The sequence below is a fragment of the Drosophila navojoa genome, chromosome 2, assembly GCF_054131105.1.
Source record: "Drosophila navojoa isolate 15081-1374.11 chromosome 2, UAZ_NAV_1.0, whole genome shotgun sequence".
Lineage (NCBI taxonomy): Eukaryota > Metazoa > Arthropoda > Insecta > Diptera > Drosophilidae > Drosophila > Drosophila navojoa.
The window spans coordinates 18,561,153-18,578,743 of record NC_142890.1 but is presented as its reverse complement, the minus strand read 5'-3'; the positions used below and the strand labels follow the sequence as shown (position 1 = coordinate 18,578,743).

Sequence of the window (17,591 nt, the reverse complement as noted above, 5' to 3'; positions counted from 1 at the left end):
ATAACGATTGCTTAGCTGTTATAATTCAGCTAGCAGCTGTTAAGCTGATCGTTTAATAAATTTAGTATTTTGCATTGACTATCAAATTATGAATGAATAAAATCAAATCCTGCAACATTGCACATCCAGTGGCTCAACCAAAATAAAATACTTGTATATTGTTGCATATTTTTAAACCAATCGAAACCATTTCTGTTGGATTAAATTGGCGCCCGCTGTAAATAAACATGAGACTACGTTACGTTAACAGCTGTGCTCCAATCGTTTGACAGTACGAGTTCGTCAGCAGGCGACGTCGGTTCGCATATTAATTTATCTGTGTCGTGTGTGTAAAAAGAAAGCATTAAAAGAGACGTAAAGTGCGACTAAACACATAGTTTATTTCGTCAGGGTGTTAGCGTGAAATTGCGCAAATATTTACGATAATATTATCGTCATTTACAACACCCAAAAAACTTGTCACAATGAAGTTGTACGCTGCAGCAACAGTTGCGCTGTTTCTGTTGGCCGCAATCCAAACAACGCCAACAGCTGCCGAGGAACAGGAGGTGAGTTGCGGTTTATAATTTTTGTTTACGATTCGCAATGTTTTGGTCAACAATTTAACGCTTTTTGAGTGAACATGCGGCTGTGGCAGAAATTAAAATTTACCGAATTGCGTTATATTTGCTCGCTTGCTGTTTTTAACAATGCCGACACACAGAAACACAAATACATACACAAGCAGACATGAACACAAACAAACAAAGCCATACTAGACACATACACACACACACACACACACACACACAGACACACAGACACATACGCATGCATGCTTGCGTACGCCATACTGATTTACTTGTTGTTTGTCTCTCCGTCCACACATTAACTTTGATTAGTCAGCAAAAGAAAATCGTATGCATAAATAAAAGGCTGTAATGGCAAGATACATAAATATAAGAAAATACACGCCTTACTTACACGTACATACACATATGAACCTATATAAATACATCTTTATGGTGTTGGCGCTTTTTTAGGCTTATCAAATTTGCAATTATACCGTTTGTTGTTGTTTTGCTTTGTCCCGCTTTCTTTGTTGCGTCGCCATTTCATTACAATCAGCTGTTATATACATGTACATACATATATGTATGTATATATCAGTATGACCGCTAGAACGGATCTCTGATCTATCTGTCCCCCTTTTGCAATAATTGCGTCTTGGATTTCAATCAACTGCACTTTGTGCCTTCAATTCCGATAGGAATTTTACAACTTTTGTATTGGTTTTGGGCGATTATTTAAAAGCCCATTTATAAATTTGTTTAATTAAAGCATATTTAATTGCTTGATTAAATATTTAGTCAAGCCTTAGGTCATCTAGAAATCAATGAAGAGATTACGAATGATTCGCGTACACAAATGTTTTAATTGGGAAATAGCTTGAAGCTTATTTCGCTGGTTTGTTTAATGTTTATATAAGCTATTATTATGACAGCAAACAGATTGCGAGTCATTTCCATAGGAGAAATGTTTTCCAGCAACTAAGTCGTTGAAATATAATATATGCATATCTGTGACTGTGCACCTGCTGTTGGGTACACAAATCTGTTTCAATTTTCAATTAAAAACTTGGAGCTGCAATGAATCACAAAGATATTATAATTCGTAGCTATTACAATAGCCAGCTGTCGCCTTTTGTTCAAATTTGTTCACTCCTTCTATAAAGCTCTTTTTGCCATTCAGAAAATCATATTAATGACCAGCGAACTGTCTGTGGCAGAGGCCGAGATTGGCCCCGTGGCTAACAGCCAACAGCCAACAGCCACCCCACTGGGCGGGGGTGAGAGCGCATCATCAATATCAATTAAAACATTTCCATTTGCCAGCCAAAGAAAAAAAAAATGTACCATTTCGTATATCGTATATCGCATATAAATAATAATAATAAAAAGAAAGACAATAAGTAAAAAATTCATTTCATATTTACATATCAAATGTTATTTTTCTGAAGAGCAAAATTAAATTATGAATTGCATTGAAGTTGAATTTCAGTAAATGCAAAATGTTGGCCAATTAAATTATGGAAATATTTTCAACTTTAATATGGCCAACACTTTTTATGGCTTTATATAAGGGGGCAGTCTCAAAAAGTATAAAATAGAGAAGAATAAAATAGAACCGGCAGCTATTCCATATGCTAGCAAACATAAAGCGAACAATGCATAAACATATTTACATAAATGAATAAAATGCGGAACTGTGTGAATAAATGTGAGAATAAATTTATATAAACCTACACACACATACATACATAGACAAATGTATATAAAGATAACTACATACATACATACATATATCCATATTCATAGCTCCCAAATTGCAAGCTAAAACTTAAATATAGAGCTCAAACTCTAGAGAAAGATGTAGAGAGCAAGAGTGAGAAGTAGAGAATCGTTGCTGGGGGGCAATTTCATACATATATATTCACTCGTTCGACTGTTTTTGTCATTTAGGAAATCACATGCGGATGATTCACATGCACAAACGGCATCCGCTTCTCTGAGCTTCAAAGTTTGTCAAACGCATTGCCTTAGCTTTAGATGCAAATTCTATTCTCTCATTCTCGATTTCTTCCTTCCGTCTATCTCTTGCTCTCTCTCTTCATCATCTTCTTTCCCTCAGTTGGGGGGCAATTTCGAATCCATTGAGTCATTTTGCAATTTCGATCATGACTCTGTCGCCTAATGCTGCGAATGCCAATGACAATTACGTTATTGAATCCACTAAAAGACCCCACGCACACATTGACACACACAAACACACACACACACACACACAAAGCCCAAATTAGCACCCAGGGGAGCATTGAAACCAAAGTTTATAATGAGCTTGACATGGAACCCAAAACCAATCCCAAACCCAAACTCAAACCCAAACCCGACCCAGACCCAAATTTGTCCTCCTGTGTGTGTTTGAGAAATTTTGCAACGGTCTCAAGTTGCATAGGAGTTACTCAATGGCCAGCATAAGTATATATGTATGTAAATTCACCTGAACAGGAAAAGGGTTAAGTACACTCGAAGAAACTGCAATAAATTATAGCATTGCTTCTATAAAGTCAGGAGTAATCGGATACTTAGATTAAGAGTTAAGGCAATCAATTTGTTCTAAATAAGATCAATAAACTCGCTATATACTATATAGTATATATATATATATATATATATATATATATATATTTATATAGTATATAGTCTTCATCTGTATCAACATCGTATATAGTACATGCTGAGCTTTCAGTGACTCAGTTTATACAAGGCCAATTCGAACGTGTCTACAAATTTATATATACTATTTTCACGTATTATATTATATATTATGTATTCTCGAGCTCTCTTGAAACTGTTCTTTGTTAGCATATTAACTGGTTTCTGTTTATCTTAATACATATACTACCTGACTCTTTTGCTCAGTGTATTATTGAAATATATGTATGTATAGGTGTGAATCGAGTGTAGAAAGAGAGAGAGAGAGAGAGAGAGAGAGAGAGAGAGAGAGAGAGAGAGAGAGAGAGAGAGAGAGAGATAGAGATAGAGAGAGTAATTGTCCGGCCGGGGGGCCGCTGAGTGCAGCTGACGGCCGAACAATGTCGGAGCTAATTTCCACACACATTAATTAAACGCATAAAGACAGTTTGTGAATTTTTGGCTTAAATGCCATTAATCGGTCGGCAAAGCATCAATTTAAGCCGATGAATACAAATAATTGAATTTCTCTCGCTGCGTCCCTCAAACGCAAACTCAGGCAATTTATGCACATCGCTCGACATACAAAGAGAGTATATGGGCTTTGTGTAGATTGGAATATAAGTCAATAGACAGAGTAAAATATTTATATAGAATTTATATCGTGATTAATTTTTCGTTAAGTATTCAAGGCACAAACAGCTTGATCCTCAGTCTTGAATCAATGGGGTCTACTCAGCTCTTGGTTTATTCATGCCTCAACAGTGTATTATGCCGTCAGCTTTACCACGTTTCAACTCGAGGGTTGCTAGCCGAGTAGTCTCATTGCAGATGGCTCAAAGAAAGCGCTTTAGCCAAGGCAAATGTGGTCATTAAAAAAGCACCTAAATATTTATATATATACACGCGCCCATTCAGCGCAAAAGCGCGACTGACCTTGAATAAAATAATAAAAAGGAAACAAGAGAGAATATTTAGCTTGAGCAGACCAGAGACTTAAATACCCTAGCCGGCATAGAGACTATGGATTCTAGAGTGAAATGATAGATTTAAGAAAATATATATGCATACATATATATCTTTATGAATGAAACAAGATTAATTGGAAATAGAGTTTATATTATATATTTAATTTTAGCATTAGATTATATTTAACTTAGCTTATCTTCTGTATGGGCATATGAAAAACCAAATGGAGCAACATCGATTCAGTAAATCAGTTGAGTTTCTTATTAATTCAAAGTGATGTAAAATGCAGCTTAATCATAATACCTTTAGCTAGGGTATATAATGCTCGCTCAATCCTATTGAGTCTTTCTGTTGCTGGATCTATATACAATATATACATAGATATAAAATTATGCATACATACTTCTGAATCAACAAAGTGGATGTTGACAGAACTTATATGTGATTTAAATAGATAAATAAAAAAAAACGAGTTTTTTTTTTCGTTGTATGCCCGAAAATGTTAATAAGCCGTAGTCTTTTCGGCTTCTGGCCAAGTTGATTTACCCGTTTTAATTAAGCCTTAATGAAAATAAACAGTTTTACAGTTTTTACAATTTTCACAATTTCGCCGTTTGACAGCAAATTGGCAATTTTCTGTGTGCAGTTCGCAATTTGCGCCACGGGGCTTCGGCCGGATTTTATTTTGATGTATTTATTTTTATTTACGTCGATTCAATTAAAGTTTTTTTCAACATTGCATCAGTTAATACCCCAGCGCATCTCTTGTATGCATCACGGATCCAACAAACAGCCACCCAGTGGGCCTCTCGATCCCCCGCCTTCCGTCCGCCCCCCCGCGAGTCAGTGCAATATTTATGCAGCAAGAGCCTGTTAACACTGAGCCGCAGCACGTTGCAGCGGCATTAACAGCGGCATCAACAGCAACTTTTGCAGCAAGTGTCTGGATGCGAAAAGTTTTCGATATAAGCCGGGCGCAATGTGAACCGCGAAAAGAACGAGAGCGAGAGAGAGAACGAGATGGAAAAAAGAACTGCAGTCAGGAGAGAAGTTGAAGGAATTAAAAGTAATTCTATAGATTCGATGTATGTACAATTCTTAGCGATCTGAAAATCATATTATTTATAGAGTAATATTGATAAATCGTAGATCAAGTGAGATAAAAAGATTTATATTAAGGCATATATAGCTAAGATAGATATATAATTGAAGATAAACACTACATAGTTGCATATATAGAGATAGCAAAATCGATAGATGGGAAAAGTCCATGGTTGGAATATAGACTAATTAATGATTAGATTTAGATAGGTAACTCTGTATTCGTTTTCTATAATAGACATGAAGGCAATCAATATGAAGCGCCATTAGCGGCAAGCCGAGCGCATTGAATCAGTGGCAAGAATTAAAGTTTAGTTGTATGTATTAAGTTACGCATTGGGTTGCCAGGACAACCATAGGCAGGCAGCCGCCTTCATAACATGACCAACTGGCAATCTACAGAGGCCTGCAGTGTGTTATATACCCTGTAAGCATACCAGCAAAAGGGGTGTAACAGTAGGAGTTGCGAAGGAAGCTTTTGAAATAAATAGTATAAATATTATTGATATTTGATATTTGATCTATAATGATATTTGCAGTCTTATCTGAGCTGGCTTTATAGAGAGAGAAATTATAAATAAAATATATCAATATATCTCCAGATCGAAACGAAATTGCATAAGAATTATATAATATCTATAAAATAAATCTGGAAGTGAGTTTTTTGTTTATATTTATTATTTATATTATTATTATTTGTATTATTATTATATTATTTATATAAACATAAAACTCACTTCCAGATATTTCATTGCTAAAATAAATAAAAGATAAATTTATCAGAAAAGTTTGTCTTTCATTTATTTTGATCATTATACATACATATACATATGTATATCAAGTTTTATGTTTATATTTATGTTTTTACTAAGTATTTGTGAATATAAAAATTAAAACGATTTTGAGTAAAGACCAAATCTTACTTTATAAATATAAATATAAATATAAATATAAATATAAATATAAATATAAATATAAATATAAATATAAATATAAATATAAATATAAATATAAATATAAATATAAATATAAATATAAATATAAATATAAATATAAATATAAATATAAATATAAATATAAATATAAATATAAATATAAATATAAATATAAATATAAATATAAATATATAAATTTTAGTATTAGACCTGTCTAGCTTTTATACTGGGTACCTTCAAGTCGAGCATGCATTCCCTACTTGGTTTCTATACCAACTTTGGGGTGTTGCTTAAAGTGCCGTAAAGTTTAATTGAAAAACAAGCTGCAAACAAGCTGCAGCAGCAACAGCAGCAGCAGCAGAGGCAGCAGCAGCAGCAGCGAGAGCTAACTGCGTCAACAATGCCAAGACCGAATCAACTTGGCCAAGCATCAGGCAGCCCCCCGCCCGCCCACTCAGCAGCCCCGCCCGCGTAGAGCATAATCAGCTCAAACGTCAGGCAAGGCATCAACCTAGTTGATGCTGGAGCTGGCTTCTCTGTCGCTGCCACTGCCGCTGCTGGCGTTGACTGCTTTAGTGACGCAATCGCTGTCAAAAAAAAAAGTTTTTTTTATGCATTTTTCGGCTTTTTGTCACGCTGCAGACACAAAACGTCAGCCGCAATGAGGATGAACGACCGAAACGTCAACAAGCTGTCTGCTATGCAATCTCGGCTCTCGCTCGCCCCGTACTCCCCCCCTCCGCCTCACTCCCATCTCGCGGTTAGTTGGGTTTGTTGTATGCTTTTTATGCTTTAAGTTCCGTAAATTATTCAGCATCGACTTGGCCCGGCTACCATCTGCCGCTTGCCGTCTGTTTGCTGCATTTTGCGGCTCATCATTTATCGATGAATTTTTGTTGTTGCAATCCTCAAACCCGTTTTCGATGTGCTGCGATGTGGCAAGTGGTTAAGAGTGTGAGCAGATATATAAAGAGAGCGAGAGAGAGATAGAGTGGGACGTAGGGAGGGGAGGTTAGGGAGTAGTGGAGCGGGAGGTCTACAGTGAGGCGGTCACAGTTTGCATCGGTGGTTAATTAGTTTTTGTGACCTGCCACAAGCTCAGCGAAGCGTTGCTCCACTGATTGACTTGATTGGCCAAAATATCTCCTCTGCACAGCACAGCACACACACACACACACACTTCGCGCTGCTTACTCTACATCTATCGCTCTCTCTCTCTCCCTTACTCTATCCCTCTTCTCTCACACCTCTTTTGCCGCAATGTAATTGCAATTATGCTGAGTTCATTAGGCCGGCCAAAAGCAAAGGCGGGCGGGGCAGCCAAGTGGGAGGCCAGCTGCAGGCTTTGCTTGACAAGCCATTAAAGCAGTTGCCAGTTTTCAAATCATTTCTTAATTATCTCGCTATCGATTTACAATTCGACATCCCAGATTTTAAGTTCATTAAGCCGTAGTAGCTTGAGTGGTTCCATAATCTGATTTACCTATAATTCACTTGAATATGTATTATATATATAGATATACATATGTATGTATATATAGCAATTTGTCTTCCATTGGTTGGGCAACAATTTGTTGAGCAGCGTATATAAGCTAGTCTATATGCAATTAACTAACTAATTAATATCACTCTTTGATTGTATGAGTATATAGAGTGTGTAGGGGCTTTTACTATGAATAGATTTATGAAGATGAAAATGTCAGGTAGACCAAGCCTAAACTGAAAAAAAGAAGACAACGAATTCAGCTTCAGCTTTACGCGTGGCCTCAATCAATCAAGCGGTCAATCAGTCAATCATCGGCCTGAACAATTTTGCTTTGGCTTTATTAACACTTCGAATGCAACCACCCAGCTAATATTAATGATTATATCAACATGGGCTCTATGCTATGTCTAAGCACTTTATTTAATCAAAAGCTTTTGCTTCATGGTGTTGGCACACACACACACATACACATACATTCGCACACACACATACACAAGCACATTTAACGCTTGGCACATGGCTTTCTGTTGTATTGTCATAAAGGCTAATGCTTCATGCTTCTAGAGGTCTCACTCTTCCTCGCTCTTTCTCTCTCTCTCTCTTTCTCTCTTAATTTCTTTGTGTGTGTATATTCCTTAAACGAATTTGTGTTTTGCTTTCTGTTTTTGTCTTTGCCACACACAAACACACACACACACACACACACACACACACACACACACCAACACACACACACACAGACAGAGAGCGCTGATGAGGCGATCAGCGAGCCGCCCATCAAATTGGTCCATGTGCTGAATCCTGGAGAGCGAGAATATCTCTCGCCCAATTTGATTGGCGTGCAGAACATAGCGATGTCCTTTCTGCCCCTCTCGATGAATTTTGTGAACATCATCGATGCCTTTCGCGAAATTGTGAATGGTGTGCGCTACGAAATACTGTTGAATGCGGTGGACACAAAGGCCAACGATGCGGACACGATCTGCCGCCTGGTGATACTGGAGAAGCCCTGGCTGACCACCCAGTGGGGCGACAAGCACCGGGAGCTGGTGAACACCAATTGCAGCGATGTGGCCGACAATGCCCTGACCGATCCCGATGAGCGGGCCAAGGCGCTCAACGAGAAATATGTGAGTAACACTATCTTCAATGGCGGGCGACGCAACGAGTTGAGTGACAGCGATATGGCTCATCTGGAAGCCCAAATATTGACAAACGAAAATAAGCGACGGGTTAGCAGCAGCAGCAGCAGCAGCAGCGGCAGGGGCAGCTCAATAAGCACCAGCACCACCAGCAGCACCACAGCTCTGCCCCCACAAGCGGTGCCCACTAATGAGCCCGCAACGTCAATTAACGTTAACGAGGCAGCCGCAGCTGACGTTGAGAGCGACACGGGGGATGCCAACACATCTGCGGCGGCGTCTATTGCCATGACCACGCCTACAGCGGAGCTCAATGAAAATGAGAAGCGTTGGCTGGACGATTTTCTATCAGTGGGTGCGTTTAACTTTGAGAAAACTATCGAGGAGCAGCGCTCGGAGTTGAAACAGCAACAGCAGCAACAACAACAAAGAGAAGAGACGGCACCGGTGGAGGAGCAGCAGCAGGAACCAGTGGAGGAGCAGCAGCAACAGGAGCAGACAGAGCAGGAGCAGCAGCAGCAGGAGCAGGAGCGGCAGCAGGAGCAGCAGCAGCAGCAGGAGCAGGATGCACAGCAGTCTTCATTATCTTAACCATCATGAGATATGAATATTATTATCATACACTCTCACACCCACACACACACACGCACAATCACCCAGTTACACCCGCCTCCCCTCTGTTTTATATACTCCCATTTCTAAAAATACTCGTAAAGTAAATGCAAACAATAAAAAAGAAAATGTTATTTAATTAAATTTATTTAAGCTGCTCGTTTTTCTCACCTGTGCACCACAAACAGACACACACACAAACACAAAAGCTCACACACACACACACGCACACACACACCTGTGCGTTGTTGGCATAGTCCAACCAAGCGAGAAGCCCTCTCAGTGACTGGCCCGCCCACCCAGCATCTGTGCGCCTCCGCCCACCACTTATTTCAGCTTAATAATCAAATGAGTTTTCGCTTTCAAATTACGGCCGCAATCTGTTTAACCCGGCCCGTGTCGCATTCGCCCCGCCCCGTCCGCAACTGTCTATATAAATATGCATATATGTATGTGTGAGTGGGGGTGTGTACATATCTTAGAGAGCTCACCTCAAGTGCCGCACTCTCTGTTTGTAAGTGTGTGTGCTTGCGTGTATGTGTGTGTGTGTGTGTGCCCCTTAGCAGCATACACTGCTCTGTGGAAAAGTGCTCTCATTATCCTTGATGCTCTACTTTTAACACCCAACTGACGCAGCGGCCATTGCACAGTGTCTGCGTCAAATAGAAGACGAAGAATTCAAATAGCACCCGGTGGGGATTTGTGTTTATGCGAAAACTCGAATATTATATACACTAGCTGGCATATAAACAATTTGGAATATATTTAACTAGAGTAGGCGCCTAGCTCATTTTCTACGGTAAATTAAGTTTCCCTACTCCCACTCAAGTGGGGTATATTTGGCTAGAAGATAGAAGAATGAATATCAGTTTACATCAAGTATTTGTATGGGAATATTTCTCCAATGCTCTCATCTTTAATTCATCTTTAATTCTGTCGAGTTATGAATAGAGCTATAAGCAAAGAGAATTTTCGCTATCAGAGTATACTTTAGTAGAGCTTACCCATTAATTATAAATACTCCAGCTTTTAGAGCACTCGAGCTCTGCTCAAATAAACATGCGAGTATCCTGCTTAACCCACTTTTCAATGGGTTCAGTGAATCATCACTGATGCATGAATCATCATTGCGTATACATAGTATATGGATGGATGAATCTAATAAATCACATCGGTAATCGGGCCAGGCAACACTGCAAACTGAATTGAATTTGACATTTAATCTGCGGGATTAGCGAATTCAATCGAGTAGCGAGCACTCCGTTCTCCACCTATTCCGACTGCATTTCACGGTCCATTTAGTGCGCATACAAAAATTGTCGAGTGGCCGGGACATAATTTTCGTTTTAATAGTTATTGAACAACAGAATGTGACAAGGACAGTGGGAGCGCAAGGATGGGACCCTATGGGAGTGCTTGACTGACCCAAAAGCAAGTGAAAACCCATAGCACTACCGACTGCATGATACTTGCTCAAGGCTCACTATCAAATTGTCAAGTTGGAAAAGTATATAGACAAACAGGCTTCAGTTTAATATACTCCTTATGTGAGCGAGTATGAAAACCCTATGTACTACACACCCTACATGCGAGCGAGCATTAAGGCCCTACTGTATTCGTTTTACTTTGAGATGAAATATTTGGGAAACCCCATCTACCTGTGTATACTCATTAACGAATAGCTGAGCAAGTATTAAACACCAATAGCCTCTAGCATTAAAACGAAATGCTCATTATGACTTTCAATTCGCCGAGAAGTACTGGAAAATTCTACATACAGGTGTATATACCTATGATAATTTTCATTGTGAGCGAGTGTGAAAACGGAAAATATATTCTTATATATTGAAAAGCAAGTCAAATTATATACCCTTCACCCCCTACCTAATCGAGTGGAATAGCCCTAATATATTCCTATTGCTTCAAGCTAAATTTTATAGAACTCATGTATAGAAGTATATATACTCATTAACACATTAAATAACAAGATAATCTAGCATTAAGCTAGAAAGACTCCACTCACAGCTGTAAAATATAGTAAAAGGTAATATGTCTGTCTATGTATACCCCTTGACACAACGCGAGCGAGCATGAAAAGGGAGCATATAAATATATAGACTCCCCACCCACTAGAGCAGGCAAGATCAATATATTTTGCACATTATGTCTTTCGCTTCGCAAACGAATATTGAAAGAGTCAATATACTCCCCCGAGCGCATCGTGAGCGAGTATAAAACAGGCAACTTAATGAATTCATGTCGCGACAGGTCAAACGGAAACAGAATCCTGCGCTGTTGCTGCTATTGCCAATGCCGTTGCCGTTGCCGTTGCCGTTGCTCAAGCTCCACCGCCGCCGTGTTCGAGCCCCGTTTGGGCCTGGCAATCTTTTTAATTATACACACGTCGTTGCCATTACATTTCATTTCGTATTGTTGTCATTGCATTCACCAACTAGCTGCTCCACACCTGCAATGGTTGCTCCAGCTCCAGCTCCTGCTCCAGCTGCTACGTCAATTACACACAACCACCCACACACACACACACACTCACACACATACACTTATACATATTTGTAGAGGTAGTGTACCTTTGGTAGGCATCGCCCGACACCTGCTCCTCCTGCTCCTCCTGCTAGCTGCTTCAACAATAATCTGCCAGCAGGCAACGAATTTCCAGCCAAAAATGTTTGGTTTAATTGGTTTTGCGTTTGCCATTGAATGCTTTATATGCCACATGTGTCTCTGCGAGAGCCCCCAAAGGGTGAAATGCCGCCTCATGCCACGCCATTGTTGTTATTCGCATCCGAGCTGGCTAAATGGTTTGTTGCTTCCTGCCAGCCAGTCAGCCAGCCAGCTTGCTTTAGCTATCATTGAGAGATTAGTGAGGCAATCGATTCGTTCAGTTTACTTTTTGGGTTTTTTTCGTTTCTCTCTCTTAAATTTGTACAGCTCTCAGCAAGCGCAGCTCGTAGCCGAACTGAGGTTAATATTTTTTAAAACTTGTTCAGTTGAACAACAAAAGCTTACACTGCCCAAAAAAAAAATATAGCACACATCTTGTTAAATAATATTTTTATATTCGTTTTACGTTGATTTTTTTATAGGTGATTCCCCTTGAGTTGCTCAAGAATTCTTAAAAATTTTACGGTAGAGACACAGAGAGGAGTACCCTATATAAATTGAGTGAGCGCTAGGCAGTGTGTGCGAGTGGGAGGGAGAGATAGTGTGTGAAGCAGAGCGAGAAACTAGAGATGAAGACAACTTCGCTGTTGTTGCGCCTGCGCAGCATTTGGATCATGTCCAGCTGGCTGCGTCACGAAGGACTCGCCGCGGCTGCGATGGTTGTGCGTCGTCGCGAGAAGAATCTGCAGCGTCTTGAATACGAGCAAAAGTTGGAGTCGGACGTGGGTCAAGTGGGAGTCGATTCACGGGGTCAGCTGCGCCGCGTTCGCGTCATGGACGACTATATCATACCAGCCGAGTGCGGATTCTAGATGAGCATAATGAAAACCAAATTTTCGTCCGAGCCTAATAGAGATCGTTAAAATGGGATACCTAAATTAGAAAATATAGAATTAATAAATATGTCGTGAATATAATTCGATTGCTTTGATTGTCTTGCGATTCTTTTAGAGGTCTAGGACTATAGCTATTCCCTGCTTCTTTTTGGATTTTGCAGGTCTCCCGCGAGAGGCGTGGCTTGAACGATGTGCCCCTGGGCGGCAGCAAGCCCTTTGACGAGAAGCAGGCCGAGGAGCAGCTCCAGCAGACTCTTGACAAGCTAACCGCTGGCGACGGACCGCACTACAAGTAAATATCTATAAAATTCTGGCATTCTCTTATGAACAGTCCCTAAGAAGAGATCCCTTCTCCAACAGGATTGTCAAAGTCTATACGGCGTCGCGTCAGCTTGTCTCTGGCACTCTGACTCGCATCGATGCGGATCTGATTGACGGCAACGATGAGCAGCGTCGCTGCATCGTTGAGATCTGGGCACAGCCGTGGCTGGAGCAGGGTCATAAGATAACGTTCAAGTGCCACAACCAGCCGGCGGTGCATGCGCGGCACAGCCGCTCCGTGGAATGGGCCGAGAAGAAGACGCACAAGAAGCACAATCACCACTCCCTCAACAAGATCGACCATCTGTTCCACGTGTTCCAGATCAAATACAAGCGCCGCTACGCCAACAGCATGGAGCACCAGATGCGTCTGCGCATCTTCCGCCAGAATCTGAGAACCATCCAGGAGCTGAACGACAATGAGCAGGGCAGTGCCAAGTACGGCATCACGGAGTTCGCCGACATGACCAGCACGGAGTACACACAGCGCGCGGGCCTGTGGCAGCGCAGCGCGAATAAGCCAACGGGCGGCAAGCCTGCCGTGGTGCCTCCGTATAAGGGTGAACTGCCCAAGGAATTTGACTGGAGGGAAAAGAATGCCGTGACTCAAGTGAAGAACCAAGGCTCGTGCGGCTCCTGCTGGGCGTTCAGTGTGACCGGCAACATCGAGGGCTTGTATGCCATTCAAACGGGTGAGCTGCGGGAGTTCTCCGAGCAGGAGCTGCTCGACTGTGACTCCACAGACAGCGCCTGCAATGGCGGCCTAATGGACAACGCCTACAAGTGAGTAATCCCTGCTGAGCAATGCCAATGTAAACTGGGCTTATTGGTAATCCTCCAAAATAGAGCCATCAAGGACATTGGCGGGCTGGAGTACGAGTCCGAGTATCCCTATCTGGCCAAGAAGAAGCAGTGCCACTTCAACAAGACGCTATCCCACGTCCAAGTCGCTGACTTTGTCGATCTGCCCAAGGGCAACGAGACAGCCATGCAGGAGTGGCTCCTGGCCAATGGACCCATATCAATTGGTGCGTAGTTGGTCTTTGAGAGGTTCTTCATTCGATTGATATATATATATATATATATATATCACTCTCTGTTTCAGGCCTCAATGCCAATGCCATGCAGTTCTATCGTGGCGGCGTCTCTCATCCCTGGGGCCCGCTCTGCAGCAAAAAGAATCTCGATCACGGCGTTTTGATTGTGGGCTACGGCGTCTCCGACTATCCCAACTTCCACAAGACGCTGCCCTATTGGATCGTTAAGAACTCGTGGGGCCCTCGCTGGGGCGAGCAGGGCTACTATCGCGTCTACCGTGGCGACAACACCTGCGGCGTCAGCGAGATGGCCACCTCGGCGGTGCTGGCCTAAGCTTGCCCAGCTCTATACCACTCTATGCTAATATATACATATAAATATAGCTTTGTTTGAGCTACAGCACAAGATTCTTTTGGCTTGCAGTTTGCAGTTTGCATTTTACGTTCCGAGGACACCCAACAGTTTTATCATTTCGCTACATAATCCAATCCCAATCACGTGTAATCCAATTGTAATCCATTAGCAACCATCATATAAAATGTTCTTCGACAGCGCAGCAAATATTGAAATAAACTTCAATTACGTATTGTAAAGAAACCAAGAGGAGAGTCTATTTAATCGGGGAATTGGAGAGGGAGATAATCTTTATTTTGACATGCACTCGAACAGGAGAACTCGGAGAAGCTACTCAATAATTTTCATATTCGCTCAGCTTGATCAGCAGGAGTCTCAGCTTTCGAGCCTCTAGTCCGATGGTCAGCGGCTCGCTGGGTGCCTGCTCCGTGGCCGTATAGATATTGGCGGGCGTGAACAGGCCGTAAGCCTCGCAGGACTTGAGGAAGTTCAGCACCTCCTGCACGGCTGCATAGGGCAGGATGATGTTCTGCTTGGCCATGCCGGTCAGCAGGCCCAGTATGCAGCGCTTCACGTGCAGCCAGGTGTCCGCGTAGAGGCGTGCGCCCGAGCCGCCCTCGAGGGCGTGGGCGATGCGCGAGAGGCCGAACTCGTAGTTGGACTTGGCGCAGTACAGGGTGCCCACGACCAGGTTGACGATGCACAGGTGATGATACTGCTTGCCCTGGTTGCCCTTCAGCTCCTCTGCGTTCTCCACCTTGCGCATCAGCTCCTCGGCCTCCTCATTCTGGAAGGTCATGATGTAGGACACACAGAGATTGGCCAGCACCGCAGCGGAAACGGACATAATCTGCAAAGAGAGAGGCAGAGAGAGAGAGAGAGAGTATAGAGAGAATTGAGTGAGAGTGGGGAATGATGATAGCCTACATCATCCGAGTGCTGGCGCACAATGGGCTCGTAGAAGGCTGCCGCCTCCTTGTACTTGTCCTGCATGAAGAGCACATGGCCGGCATTCAAGCGCCAAACCGAGCAGATGGCGTTCTCCGAGCAGAACTCGGCGCTGGAGCGAAACTCGCGCTCGGCGCCCAGAAAGTCGTCTTCGCGCCAGGAGATCCAGGCACGAGCCATGACCACCGGCAAGTAGCTATAGCAACAAAGCAGATCATGAGTATTTGGACGATAAGCTTCGGGTTGAGGCACCTACAGTTCCAGCGCCTGCTCGTAGTCCTTGAGTGCATCGCGCAGCGCCTGCTGCTCACTGGTTGCTCTGACCTCCTGCACCCGGGCGGCCAGGCTGCGCAGCTTGCCCGACAGGCTGGAGGCGAGCGTGCCCAGCTTCTTCTCGGCCAGCTCGCCGCTGGTCTGGGCCGTGATCAGTGCGTCCAGCAGCTCGTACAGATACTGCGACAGGTACTTGTAGGTGAGGTCCGCGTGCTCGGCCAGAATGTCGGCGGCGGTGTCGTACAGTTCGTGCTTGCAGCAAATCAACAAGATGTTGGCGAACGTCTCCTTCGGGCAGGCAGGCGCGCCCAGCTGCAGCAGGAAGGCCAATTTGCGCAGACCGGCAACGGGACCCTGGGCATCGGTCAGTGCCATGTTGTGCAGCGTGACCGGATCCAGTTCGCTCTCCGCGCGCGGCGGCAGGTCGAGCAGCGCCTCCCGTGCCGCCTCCACATTGCCATCCTGATACTCCAAGGCAGCCTTCAGGTTGAGCGCCTGGGTGATGCCCGACATGGCCATGGTAATGGGATTGCCCACGCTGCGCGCACTGCCATCGGTGTCCACCTGGGCGCCGATGCCCAGCTCCGGATGATTCCGCATGCCGCGCTCCACAATCTCCGACGTGTAGTCCAGCGCCTGGGCGCGCTGCTTCCGCTGAAAGTGGGCGAGGGCCACGTTGTAGGCCACCAGGGGATTGAAGCCGCCCACCTGCAGGGCCGATTGGAAACGCTGCACCGCCAGCTCGTGCTGATCCGCCTGATAGAGCAGGCAGCCCTCGTCGTTGAGCGTTTCGGCTGTGCCGCCCGCGCGCTGATTGAGCAGACTCTGAGCGCCGGCATAGTCCTCGCTGGAGTAGAGTATGGCGCTCTGCAGCTGCAGGCACTGCTCGCGCAGCTCCAGCTCCTTGTCGCCGATCTGCTTCAGCACACGCAAGGCGTCCGCAAAGATGCCCGCCTGGTAGAGCGACTGGGCGTAGTAGAATCTGAGCAGGAGTTGTCCACATATACACCTATATATCTATATAAATGGTGATTCATCTGCTCACCTGTACTTGGCCTCCTTGGGCACCAGCTGGCAGAGCTGCTCGTAGCAGCTGGCCGCCTCCTCGTACTTCTGTGCATGATAGTAGCAGTGGCCCAGCGTGGAGAGTGCTGCCCGCGTATTGGCCGCCTCGCCGCAGTTCGCAATGCACTCGATCACATCCTCATAGCGCTTATCCTTGATCTAAGCGAAGAACGATCGATAGATGAGCTGCCTCTCTTTCTGGCCTACACTGAAGACTCACCAGAGTGTAGATGGTGCGCGTCACGTGTCCCTCGCGCAAGATTATCCCCTGATGCAGCATTTTGTGAGCTCTGCGAAAATTTCTAGCCGGGATTTGTTGTGGCGCCGCCCGAGGTAGCCATGGCTACGCCCAATGCTAACCAACTGCCTGGCCGCCTCAGCCTTGGCAACGCCAGCCGAGCTGCTTGACAACAGTTGGTTCAAGTCGTGAACGAAATGCGGCAAATTTCAAATATGTCAAAATAAATCCAAATCCGCTTTGAGCTGAATCTGTTGTGGCTTATGAGAGGAGACCTGTGATGGCCATGAAAGTTGACTTCAATTTAAATGGTTTTCTTATATTCTAGAAATGTAAATGGGAAGATATTAATATAGTT

General features: G+C 43.6%; 4 protein-coding genes across 6 annotated transcripts; 3 read left to right on the top strand and 1 right to left on the bottom strand.

Annotated features, from left to right (window-relative positions):
* Positions 1-286: 286 nt before the first annotated feature.
* CtsF (Cathepsin F) lies at positions 287-14,952 on the top strand. 2 transcript variants are annotated; one of them, XM_030383156.2, is made up of 6 exons: positions 299-548; positions 8,465-8,854; positions 13,158-13,288; positions 13,357-14,100; positions 14,164-14,345; positions 14,423-14,952. In XM_030383156.2, exons 1-6 carry the CDS (start codon positions 465-467, stop codon positions 14,686-14,688), a joined length of 1,797 nt encoding a protein of 598 aa, XP_030239016.1. In that variant the 5' UTR covers positions 299-464; the 3' UTR covers positions 14,689-14,952. The 2 variants fall into 2 exon arrangements, with proteins under 2 accessions (XP_017965211.1, XP_030239016.1); XM_018109722.3 differs by lacking the exon at positions 8,465-8,854 and having other exon boundaries at positions 287-548.
* On the top strand, positions 416-13,077 carry LOC108657271 (uncharacterized). Of its 2 annotated transcripts, none has more exons than XM_089256146.1 (2): positions 416-548; positions 12,583-13,077. In XM_089256146.1, the coding sequence occupies exon 2, from the start codon at positions 12,730-12,732 to the stop codon at positions 12,970-12,972; it is 243 nt and encodes an 80-aa protein (XP_089112272.1). In that variant the 5' UTR covers positions 416-548; positions 12,583-12,729; the 3' UTR covers positions 12,973-13,077. The 2 variants fall into 2 exon arrangements, with proteins under 2 accessions (XP_089112272.1, XP_089112273.1); XM_089256147.1 differs by lacking the exon at positions 416-548 and adding an exon at positions 11,605-12,460.
* On the top strand, positions 8,861-9,626 carry LOC149092219 (uncharacterized). Its single transcript, XM_089256145.1, has one exon. It carries the CDS (start codon positions 8,909-8,911, stop codon positions 9,455-9,457), a length of 549 nt encoding a protein of 182 aa, XP_089112271.1. The 5' UTR covers positions 8,861-8,908; the 3' UTR covers positions 9,458-9,626.
* A 16-nt stretch (positions 14,953-14,968) lies between the features above and the next one.
* On the bottom strand, positions 14,969-17,521 carry Ttc30 (tetratricopeptide repeat domain 30). The gene is made up of 5 exons (XM_030383154.2): positions 17,216-17,521; positions 16,976-17,154; positions 15,914-16,912; positions 15,637-15,853; positions 14,969-15,559 (listed from the first exon to the last, which is right to left on the bottom strand). Exons 1-5 carry the CDS (start codon positions 17,273-17,275, stop codon positions 15,044-15,046), a joined length of 1,971 nt encoding a protein of 656 aa, XP_030239014.1. The 5' UTR covers positions 17,276-17,521; the 3' UTR covers positions 14,969-15,043.
* Between the last annotated feature and the right edge of the window lie 70 nt (positions 17,522-17,591).

Excerpts from the sequence above, each read along its gene's own strand:
- CtsF (XM_030383156.2), top strand. The coding sequence starts at position 465 with ATGAAGTTGTACGCTGCAGCAACAGTTGCGCTGTTTCTGTTGGCCGCA. Across the intron at positions 549-8,464 it reads CAGCTGCCGAGGAACAGGAG|ACAGAGAGCGCTGATGAGGC; the intron begins GTGAGTTGCGGT and ends ACACACACACAG. Across the intron at positions 8,855-13,157 it reads AGGCGCTCAACGAGAAATAT|GTCTCCCGCGAGAGGCGTGG; the intron begins GTGAGTAACACT and ends TGGATTTTGCAG.
- LOC149092219 (XM_089256145.1), top strand. The coding sequence starts at position 8,909 with ATGGCTCATCTGGAAGCCCAAATATTGACAAACGAAAATAAGCGACGG.
- LOC108657271 (XM_089256146.1), top strand. The coding sequence starts at position 12,730 with ATGAAGACAACTTCGCTGTTGTTGCGCCTGCGCAGCATTTGGATCATG.
- Ttc30 (XM_030383154.2), bottom strand. The coding sequence starts at position 17,275 with ATGCTGCATCAGGGGATAATCTTGCGCGAGGGACACGTGACGCGCACC. Across the intron at positions 16,913-16,975 it reads CCCAAGGAGGCCAAGTACAG|ATTCTACTACGCCCAGTCGC; the intron begins GTGAGCAGATGA and ends ACTCCTGCTCAG. Across the intron at positions 15,560-15,636 it reads TGCGCCAGCACTCGGATGAT|ATTATGTCCGTTTCCGCTGC; the intron begins GTAGGCTATCAT and ends CTCTCTTTGCAG.